The sequence below is a fragment of the Bubalus bubalis genome, chromosome 2 (genome assembly GCF_019923935.1).
Source record: "Bubalus bubalis isolate 160015118507 breed Murrah chromosome 2, NDDB_SH_1, whole genome shotgun sequence".
NCBI classification, from domain to species: domain Eukaryota; kingdom Metazoa; phylum Chordata; class Mammalia; order Artiodactyla; family Bovidae; genus Bubalus; species Bubalus bubalis.
In genome coordinates this window covers 9,194,024-9,204,521 of record NC_059158.1, presented here as the reverse complement: position 1 = coordinate 9,204,521, position 10,498 = coordinate 9,194,024, and the positions used below count along the sequence as shown (strand labels likewise).

At 45.9% G+C, this 10,498-nt stretch overlaps 1 protein-coding gene across 15 annotated transcripts in view; it reads left to right on the top strand.

Annotated features, from left to right (window-relative positions):
- TBC1D7 (TBC1 domain family member 7) overlaps positions 1–10,498 on the top strand; it is a 29,777-nt gene continuing 19,279 nt past the window's right edge. The window contains exons 1-7 of one of the 15 annotated variants that reach the window (XM_044927261.2): positions 4–301; positions 2,545–2,670; positions 2,822–2,901; positions 3,199–3,266; positions 4,094–4,241; positions 6,359–6,478; positions 7,758–7,838. In XM_044927261.2, coding sequence (XP_044783196.1) covers positions 6,367–6,478; positions 7,758–7,838 — 193 coding nt within the window. In that variant the 5' untranslated portion in view covers positions 4–301; positions 2,545–2,670; positions 2,822–2,901; ... (1 more) ...; positions 4,094–4,241; positions 6,359–6,366. Of the gene's footprint in view, positions 302–820; positions 1,052–2,272; positions 2,443–2,544; positions 2,671–2,810; positions 2,902–3,044; positions 3,267–4,093; positions 4,242–4,535; positions 4,744–6,321; positions 6,479–7,757; positions 7,839–10,498 lie in introns of those variants that run through there. The other 14 variants (XM_044927248.2, XM_044927215.2, XM_044927218.2 and 11 more) reach the window with 14 other exon arrangements.

The window sequence follows — 10,498 nt, the reverse complement described above, 5'->3', positions numbered from 1 at the left end:
CTTCCATACCCTGAAGTCTTAACTCTCAGGCCCATCATATTGAATGGAACAGGCTGACCTCCAAGTCCCTTTTGATCTTGAAGCTGGATTGTTCTGTGCAATTATTTTCATTGTTTTAGTAAGAACAATTAACCACCAGAGGGCAGTCAGGTTACAAGGCAGTAAGGGGTGAGGCTGGCAAGGGATCCATTTAAACGAAGTGCACCTGTGACTTTTAAAATTCTTCTTCCAATCCCACAAAATCTTACTGCGTTGCTTGTGAAGATTAAGATCAGTGCAGCAGAAGAAAGGAAGAGTGGAGGTGAGTGTGGGGAGCTTGAAATTCTGGTAATGGGTTTGCCATTTTGGGGTAGGGTGGTTGGCATGGGACTTTGGAGGGGATGTTTGATCAAAATTGAGGTGAGGGAACAGGCTGCTGTGGCTCTCTGGGGACACAGCATTTGCCCAAGGAAGAACGAATGCGAGAAGGTCCTGACACAGTAGGGTCCCCAGTATTCAATAGGGTAAGAGGAGGCAGATGCAGAGAAGACTGGTCTTTGCTCTGAGCCAAATGCGGACTAGCACAGGATACTGAGCAGAGGATGGTTGCTTTTAAAGGGTCACTCTGGCTGCCGGGTGAGAATAGCCTCCAAAAGACTTCATTCCTATGTATGTGTATATGGTCAGTTGCTCAGTCATGTCTGACTGAGGCCCCATGGACTGTAGCCCACCAGGCTCCTGTGTCCATGAAATTTTCCAAGCAATTAGACGGGAGTGGGTTGCCGTTTCCTATTCTAGGGGATCTTCCCAACCTAGGGACTGAACCCGCGTCTCCTGCAGCTCCTGCCTCAGCAGGCGGATTCTTTACCACTAGCGCCACCTGGGAAACCCATACATTCCGCTTATCAGCAAACAGCACAGCAAATAGACCGTTCAAGGCTGCCAGGTTCTGTCACCATTTAACTAATAGCAGATGATTCCCAGGCACCGTGCCAAGCATCTTACACACCTTCTTATTTCATCCTTTCAATACCTCTATGATGTCATCACCACTGTCAGCTCAATTTTAAAGGTAAGAAAAAGAAGATTGTAAAAGTTAGTGACAGGTCCAAGGTTGAGACGAAGTACACGGAATTCTTAAAAGCTAAGACTTGAAGGAGCAAAGCTCCTTCTACTTGCTAATGTGAAGAAGCACTGCCTAAGCAAGGCTTAGGACCCCAGAGCTGAAGAACTGAAGATGGTGATGGTGGAGGGTGGAGCATCAATGTTTGCATTCAATCATCACACGCTTCTTTAAAGTTCTGTGTAGCCCTTACACTACAAGCTGGCTGACCCTGTAACTGGACTGACTTTTGCATTGATGATTTCTAAGATGCCCTCTAGAGCTTCTAATCTAATATTTTATCTAATCTTCCCTCCTAGCTGTCAGTAAAGAATCTTCCTGCAATGCAGGAGACCTGGGTTTGATTCCTGGGTCAGGAAGATTGCCTGGAGAAGGGAATGGCAACCCACTCCAGTATTCTTGCCTAGAGAATCCCATGGACAGAGGAGGCTGGTGGGCTACAGTCCATGGGGTTGCAAAGAGTCAGGCATGACTTAGCGACCAAACCACCTCTAGAGGTTGGCCCCTGTGTGTTCTGCTGTGTACATATTTGGGCTCTTAGGGAAGCAGCTCCCTTCATGGGACTGACTCCTCTTTAGTAGTAATGAAGTCGCTCAGTTGTGTCCAACTCTTTGCGACCCCATGGACTGTAGCCTACCAGGCTCCTCAGTCCATGAAATTTTCCAGGCAAGAGTACTGGAGTGGGTTGCCATTTCCTTCTCCAGGGGATCTTCCCAACCCAGGGATTGAACCCAGGTCTCCTGCATTGCAGGCAGACACTTTACTGTCTGAGCCACCAGGGAAGCCTGACTCCTCTTTAGGTGGACTGAAATCATGGGTCAAATCTGTTTCACCTGTCTTCACTTTTCAAGGTCGTTTTAAGGCCTGTGCCTCCTCTGAGCATCACGTGGCCCAAATGATGACCTATTGGGGCCGGGCAGGCATGTGGTCCTTCGTGCATGCGCAAGACTGCCAGTGCGCGGCTGTTAGAGGTTCCGCTCTGCCAGCCGTCAGTATTGCGGTGGTCCCTGGGGCAGCGGTCACCCTGAGTCTCAGTCCACAGGACCAGGTCCCCTGTTTAGGGGTCCTGAGGAGTCTGAGGGCCGGCTGGGTGCTGGGCACCTGGCTCCCTCAGAGATGACGGCTGGGCAGGGCCTGGGGACCTCGTCATGGGGGCACAATCAGCTGAAAGCTTCCCCCTTAGCTAAGCCTGGGGACTGGCAGGAGGACCCAGACTGGGTGCTAGACAAATGCTCCCAGGCAGGGTACACAACCGCGCTGGGACCCCCTCCTGTTAGCCAGGACCTGGACTTCAGAGGGCGAAAGTGGAGCCTTGGGACCTTGAACAAGAAAAATGCAGGGTAATGATGCTGCTTTACTTACGGGTCTTGTTACCTTTAAAAGTGTTATACCTTTAGATAAAAAGTTGTAGGACAGGATAACTTTTGTTACCTACCTGATAGAGGTTTACAGGAACATCGAGACCTGACCTGCTTGGACAACTGCAGGAACAAAGGATCCTACACTAAGAAGTTTTCCACAACGAGCCGCGTCCCTCCCTCACCTTCCCTCTAAAAGCGCTTTTTAAGGTATGAGCCACCTGTGTCTTTGCATGCCCCTGCAATAAACCTTTCTCTGCTTCAAACACTACGATTTCTATATTGTCTGGCCTCACTGTGTACTGTTGGGCACACGGACTTGTGTTCTAACAGTAAGATGTTTGCCCGAGTTGTTTTGTAGGAACTTGGAGTCAGCTGTGTCTACTTCAAGCTGAGGTGGTTAAGATTGGATGGGACCACCGACCCTCCAACTGGGAATGTGTGAGTGTCTGCCCTGTGATCTTTTGAACGTGCAAAGGCTTATAGCTTAATTATACCTGGGCAGAATAACCGTCCCACACCTTTTCCCAATCACCTTTCCCTACGTTCCCCACGTCTCAGTCCACCTTGCCTCTATTTTTTAGCCCCTAGGCACCCCAAGCCTCTTGCTTTCAGGGAAGCAGTTTGAGACTGGTGCTCCCTCTCCCAGCTGCACACCTTGGTGTCTCAGCGTTTGGCTTGCTGAGTATTGAGCAAAACAAACCTGGCTCAGTAACAGTTCCTCTCAAACCCAAACAGTTAAAAAACCCACTCAGCGGGTGCTGCTTACAGGGGTGTCCCGTAAACCAGTGCTGGACTGTGACAAGGTAAGCAGAGAAAGTGTTTATGAACTTTAATAGCTATATTAAAGAGTAATTTTGTCTGTGGAGTCTAAAACGTTGGCGTTAGTTTACCTCGTTTGTTACCTTCATTTTTCATATAATTCACTTTTATAGTGTTTTATCTGAGAGCCAGAATATACAGACCGTGGTCCACCATATATAAAAGCAGAAGGAACCCACATCTGCCTAGAAAAACCAGCCCCTTAACTACAACAAACCTAGGAAGTCAGCCTAACTGGTAGCTTTCCTTACAAGCCAGGAAGCTTAACAATAACTACTGTTAACAACTGACCTGGACTTGATTAATAACTTACAGCTTCCCTAATCTGTATCCTTGCTTTCAATTTAGTACTAAACAGGGAAAGCTGGTCGGTAAAGAATCTGCCTGCAGTACAGGAGACCCGGGTTTGATCCCTGGGTTGGGGAGAGCCCCTGGAGAAGGAAATGGCAACCCACTCCAGTATCCTTGCCTGGAAAATCTCATGGACAGAGGAGCCTGGTGGGCTGCAGTCCATGGGGTCGCAAAGAGTTGAGCACGACTGAGCGACTAACACTTATTTAGGGAAAGCCAGGCATGGCTAACGGGGGATCACACAGGAGGCCCGGCTTCTCATCTACTTGCAGCTCCCCCGTGCCTACAGCTTCCGACGAGAGCGCACCTGGAGCCTTCCCCTTTTCCCACTATCAGCCTTTCCCCTCCTGCCTTTGTGTTTCTGCCAAAAGAGAAGCAGCAGTGGGGACGACTCTCTTGTACAGCAAATTCTCAGGAAGCTGCTTTGCACGTCTCATTTGGTGGGTCATTTTATTTCCAGATACAGGGAAGAAGGAAGTGACAACAAGGCAGGGGTCTGCCGCTGCAGACACATTAAGGGGCACCATCCTGGGGCTCTGCGATCACCTCCAGCGCAGGGTTGGAAAGAAGCATCCCCGGCACGCACCGACTGGCACAGCGGGAGGAAGGTAGACGACAGATTCTCCGGACTAGAAATGAGTTGGGGGAGCAGGGGGGTGCCGGGGCGGGGAACGGTGTAGCGGGCGAGGGGCTTGAGCTATTAGTCGGACTTGCACCTGCTCTTTTCCGGGTCTAGGGCGCAGGCTACTGCCCTAAGGCGTAGGAGGAGCGGCGCGGTGCTCTCGGCGCATGCGCGCCCTCGGCACCGCCCCCTGACGCCGAGGTAACGTCACGTCCGGAGCGGCGGCGGCGACCTCGGCTCACGCGCACTCTCGGCACCGCCCCCTGACGTCGAGGTGACGTCACGCCCGGCGGCGGCGGCGGCTGCGGGGGTTGGGGGTTTTGTCTCTCAGACGCAGGAGTTCCTGACGTCTCCCTCCGCTCGGCCCATCGGGGCCGGCCCCCTCAGGTCGCCGCTTGCCTGCCGGCCACTCAGCGGCCAGGCTTGGGTTCCGCGGCCTCCCCGGACCTCTTAAGTCTCAACCCGGGTGTGGTTTTCTACTCCTAGAGGTGAAGCATGTTAGGGAGAGTGGGACCCGGGGTCTTGGCCTAGGGTGTGTTTCTTTCATCTCCTGTCAGGTGGGCGCTCCTGGGCGGGAAGGAAACTTAAAAATTATTTCGTCCCGGAGGACGCGTTTGCTGTTGCATTGCAGTCGGAGGATGGGGGTCCTTAAATGGCAGGCACCGGATCGCCTTGCAGCTGTTTGGATGCTGCTTTTAAATAAATCCCACCTCGTATAGCGTTTTAATGCTTTGGAATTCTGCTCTTAAAAAACATTCATTTGATAATAAAAGCTCAGAACCATTTAGACTTCCTCAACTTGCGCGCATGCCAAGTTGCTTCAGCCTTGTCCGATTCTGTGCGACCCTGTGGCCTGTCGCCTGCCAGGTGATTCTCCAGGCAAGAACACTGGAGTGGGTTGCTGTTTCCCTCTGCAGGGGAGCTTCCCGACCCAGGGATCGAACCTTCGTCGCTTATATCTGCATTGGCAGGCGGGTTGGTTGGTTTGTTTAGTTTTTTTGAATAACCACTAGCGCCTCCTGGGAAGCCCAATTTAAACGAATTCTATTTTTTACTGTGCCCCAGGCGACTCAGTGGGTATCTTGTCAGTAAGGAAGAACTTGGCTGTCTAGCAATTCAACGCTCCCCTGGCCACATCTCAAAATTTCTAAAAACCTGAGGGTTATATTTTTGCGCCAGTGCTTTAAGCATTTGGGTCGTGCAGTGTTACACGTTTTGAAAACTGTTACATCCACTCTGTTCTTAAAACACAAACCTAATTTGACCATTTCTTGATGACTTCAATCGACTGAAGGTTATTGTGGAAAAACCTGGAGACCCCTGGACTTTTTTAGTTCTAATGTCAGATTTTAAGTTATTTTGTCTCTAACTGTGGAATCGCGTGTCAACCAGGCTACATTCCTGCCCCTCTTCTGGTTTATAATTTGATGCTTAATCTGTTGTGGGTTTTGAATTTTGACAGTTACATTTGATAGAATTGTGTTTAAAAGAAAAGTGAGTAAGGAACTTAGGTTTTTCCTTTTTTTTTTTTTTTTACTCTTTTTATAACTTAGATTCTTGTTTTACAAAACACCCATTTTAGAAAACACGGCTAAGCCAAAGAAAATTAAAATCATCTGGAATCCTGCTGCCTGAAGATAACCACTGTTAACATTTCAGAATAGTTTAATTTTTTTAAGTACATACTATTTTTAAAACATAAACCAATTGTGTATATTTGGTAGTACACTTTGTGTGACATTTTGTCTGTCTTCCTATTTCACTTTTTTCTTTGAACATGTTTAATGGCTGCAGAATATACCATTGTGCTAGGTTCTCTCCTAAGTCATGTAGGAATGCTAAGGCATGAACCTTGTACCATCTATTTGAGCAGCTCGGGGGACTTCTGTTTCATATCTTGGTTTTGGGCCAAGATGCATAGGTGAGGTCATATTAGGGTTGTGTAAACAGGAAGGTTTAATATTGGGTCCTATGCAAGGGCAGACCATTTATCATAGTGTATCAGATTCATGGAAGAGTTGGAGAAAATCATGGAATTTTTCTCAATTCTTATTTTTTGTTTCTAGGCTCACTTTTTTTTACTCCCTATTCTGTCTCTCCAAGAATGAAACATGACTGAGGACTCCCAGAGAAACTTTCGTTCAGTATATTATGAAAAAGTGGGTTTTCGTGGAGTTGAAGAGAAGAAATCATTAGAAATTCTCCTAAAAGATGACCGTCTAGGTGAGTTTTATAAGTTAAACCTATTGGTTCTCAGTCATCCCAGATGTTCTGAAGTATTCACTTAAAAAATGTCCAAGGACTTGAGTCCCTCGCCTTTTGTTGGCTTCCCCGGTGGCTTGCATGGTAGTCCAGTGCTTAAGATTTTGCCTTCCAATGCACCGGTTGTGGGTTTGATCTGTAGTTTGCAGGGGTTAGGATTCCATGTGCCTTGTGGCCAAAAAACCAAAACGTTTAAAAAAAAAAAAAAAAAAAACAGAAGCAATATTGTACCAAATTTAAGAAAGACTTAAAAAGTTAAAATTTCCAAAGGTATGTTACCTGCTGTATGTGTGTGTGTATATATATATATATATATGTATATTTATTTTAGTAATAGAATGATAGGAGAATGGTATATTTTGGGAGGAGCTAAGGACTTTTCAAGTTTATACTTGACTGAGTCGGAGTCAGACCTTTTTGAAAGTCCTCTTAAGTTAGTAATATTTTTTCTCTTATTAGACCCATATATTTTCTTAATTTTTATAGGTGTCATCCTAGCTTTTGGGTAAATTTGTAGCAACTCTTGCCGTAATTTTCTTTTATGGAAATACTGAGACTGCATGATGGATTAACATTTTTATTTCTACTAAGCCAATCATAATAAGGTCTTTAATGTGTCTAATTAAAGTAGGATAAACTGAACCATAGTTAAAAATAGTAGTTTAAATGCATAGTGTTTTTAAAGTTTCAAAAACATTTCCCACCTGATCTTTGATCCTCACTATTCAGTCTGTGCTTTTTAAGTATTACAATTCTCACTTGACAAGTAGGGGAATTGAGGTCCAAGATGTGGTTGAATGTGGTTAATTGGTGAATATGGGAGTTTGCAGGCTGGCTGTGCTCCTTGCCAGTGATGTTAACTCAGTCCTGTCCCTTAATCTGGTCTGAGCTTCAGTTTCTGCATCTTTAAAACAATAACTGCCCAACAAGCTTGCAGTGTGCATAAATGAAGTAAGTTCTATAAATAGTAAATACCACTGAGGTTATGGTGAATGTAGTAATAAGTATGCAAAATACATCTCCTCCGCTGTGAAACACTGATTGTTTTTGAATAGCTAGTTGGAACACCTGGGCTGGAAATCAGTCTAGTGTTGCCTTTTCTGGATTTGCTGACTATTCAGCAACCTTCCTCCGAAGAGATGTCTTTACTCTAATTTCAGTTTTAAAAGATAAAATGCGTTTTTACGTATCATGATCAGCATGAAAAGCATCTAATTTTTTTTTTTTTTCCTTCCTCCAGATATCGAGAAACTTTGTACTTTCAGTCAGAGGTTCCCTCTCCCATCCATGTACCGTGCGTTGGTCTGGAAGGTGTTACTCGGTATGATTCCCAAGAGTTGGGAACTTTTATCTTCAAAAATGTCGAATTGATGGGGTCATTGGTATCTTATCAGTCAGAAAAAGAATTTTTTTAGGATGTTTACTGGGCACTAACCTCAGAGCCTGAATCCCCACTCACTCTGAAAACTCTGGAAGAAGGTGACTTCAGCACAGAGCCCTGAGCGTCACTCTGAGAGCATCAGGGCAGCAGTTCCCAGCCTTTTTGGGACCAGGGACTAGTTTCATGGTTCTTTCCACAGACTGGGGTAGGAGGCTGGCCTCTTGATGATTCGGGTACGTTACTTTTATTGTGCGCTTTATTTCTAATCTGATGCCGCCGCTGATCTGACAGGAGGTATGGGTCCACGGCCTGGAGGTTGGGGACCCCTGATATAGGGGCGTTAGAAGAGACAGGCAGACTTGTTTCCTTGAAACAAGTTATGGGAAGAGCACTGAGCTGGGAGAAAGGAGAACTAGTCTGAGCTTTACTGTCAACTGGGTCACCTTGAAGACACCAGTAGGCCTCTCTCTCTCTCTCTTTTTTTTTTTTTTTGCATCTGTAAATAAGAATATTGAGTTAATTAACTCTTAGGGTTGAGCTCTTGATTTGTTATTCTGTGACTTCCAGCTGCAGAGGTATCACTTCCTAATGAGTGCTATCAGAGTCAAAAAAGGAAGTGTTTGCTTTGAGAGTGTTTACTTTGTTGAAGCACAAATAACTTCCAATGAGGATGGCTGAGAGAGAAGGAAAAAATGACCTTGCTCAGTTTCTTGTGAAAGAAAAAGTATATTAGGTGCCTGAAGTGACTGGCAGCATCCCTTCTGAGCCAAGGATCCTTTTTTTTTCCTGTTATCTCTGAGACTGTTAACACCAAAAATACCCATCTAGTACCACCCTCCTTTTCTTTCTTCAAAAAAAAAAAAAAAAATCCTGAAATTCCCTTGTGAGGCAAGTATTAATATTCCAATTTTACCGATGGGGGAAAAAGACTGAGGCTAAATAATTTTCCTGAGGCTTTTGTAGCCTGTAAATGGCAGAGCTCAGGTTTGTAGAAGCCTTTTGAAGTTAGGCTGGATTATAGACCTTGTTTTCTTTCCACAATGTACTGTATTTTCAGGACTTGAAAAATCCTTAGAACCAAGTCTGATTATGTAATGAGGAGGTAGTGAGGGAATGCATGCCATGCTAGAGACCACTGACTGCACGGTGCCTTTTCTGTTGTGTATCTTGGCCGTCTTTGTACACTTAATTTCTAATAGGTCACTGTGCAGTTAAAATATAGAGAATTTGTGAAAAAGATCGCAGTTTTTCCCAGAGCATTTCTTAAATCTTAGTGTTTCTAGTATCCAGCGAAATAAATGCCTTCTAAGTACTCTTGCCTGGAAAAATCCCATGGACGGAGGAGCCTGGTAGGCTGCAGTCCATGGGGTTGCTAAGAGTTGGACACGACTGAGCGACTTCACTTTCACTTTTCACTTTCATGCATCGGAGAAGGAAATGGCAACCCACCCCAGTGTTCTTGCCTGGAGAGTCCCAGGGATGGTGGAGCCTGATGGGCTGCCGTCTGTGGGGCCTCACAGAGTCAGACACGACTGAAGCGACTTAGCAGCAGCAGCAGCAAGGGTGCCTTTTAGGTGGCAGTGCCTGTAGTGTTTATTTCTGCTGGGAAATAGTGTGTCTTATTAACCAATAATGCCTGTGGATTCATGTGAGATGGACAGTAATACTTTGCAACTGAGCGCCAAGGCCTGTTGGGCTGCTCATCAACTCTTTTTTCCTGGCTTACTTTATTAGGTTCAGTTCAGTTTAGTCACTCAGTTGTGTCCGACTCTTTGCAACCCCATGGACTGCAGCACGCCAGGCCTCCCTGACCATCACCAACTCCCGGAGTTTACTCAAACTCATGTCCATTGAGTCGGTGATGCCATCCAAGCATCTCATCCTCTGTCGTCCCCTTCTTCTCCTGCCTTCAATCTTTCCCAGCATCAGGGTCTTTTCCAGTGAGTCAGCTCTTCGAATCAGGTGGCCAAAATACTGGAGTTTCAGCTTTAACATCAATCCTTCCAGTGAACACTCAGGACTGATCTCCTTTAGGATGGACTGGTTGGATCTCCTTGCAGTCCAAGGGACTCTCAAGAGGTTAAGTCTTCCTTATTCTTTAGTTATGGTGCATGGGTTTAGTTGCCCTGTGGCTTGTGGGATCTTAGTTCACCGACCAGGGATCAAACCCACATTCCTTGCATTGGAAAGCGATTCTTAACCTCTGGACCACCAGGGATGTCCCATCTTCTTTGTTCCTGAGGTTAATGCACTGGAGATTTAGAGCTGCCATGCTGTGTTGGAGTTCTGGTTCTAACATTAAACTGGCACCAAGCTCATCCAATTGTGTTTCCCAGAATGTTCTTTAGAATACTGGATCTGTAGCTGTTTGCAGCAAAAAGAGCTCCATGATTAAATATACTAGCTAACACTTACAATAGCTTAGTATGTGCTATGTACTGTGAGTGTTTTATGTATATTAATTTGTTTATTCATCATTACAACTGTGTGACATGGGTGTTACTCTTCCCATTCTTCGGGTGGAAAAAGTGAGGCACAGGAAGAGCAAGTAAGTTACTGAGGCTCACCCAGCCAGTTCACTCGAGATTCACACCTGGGAA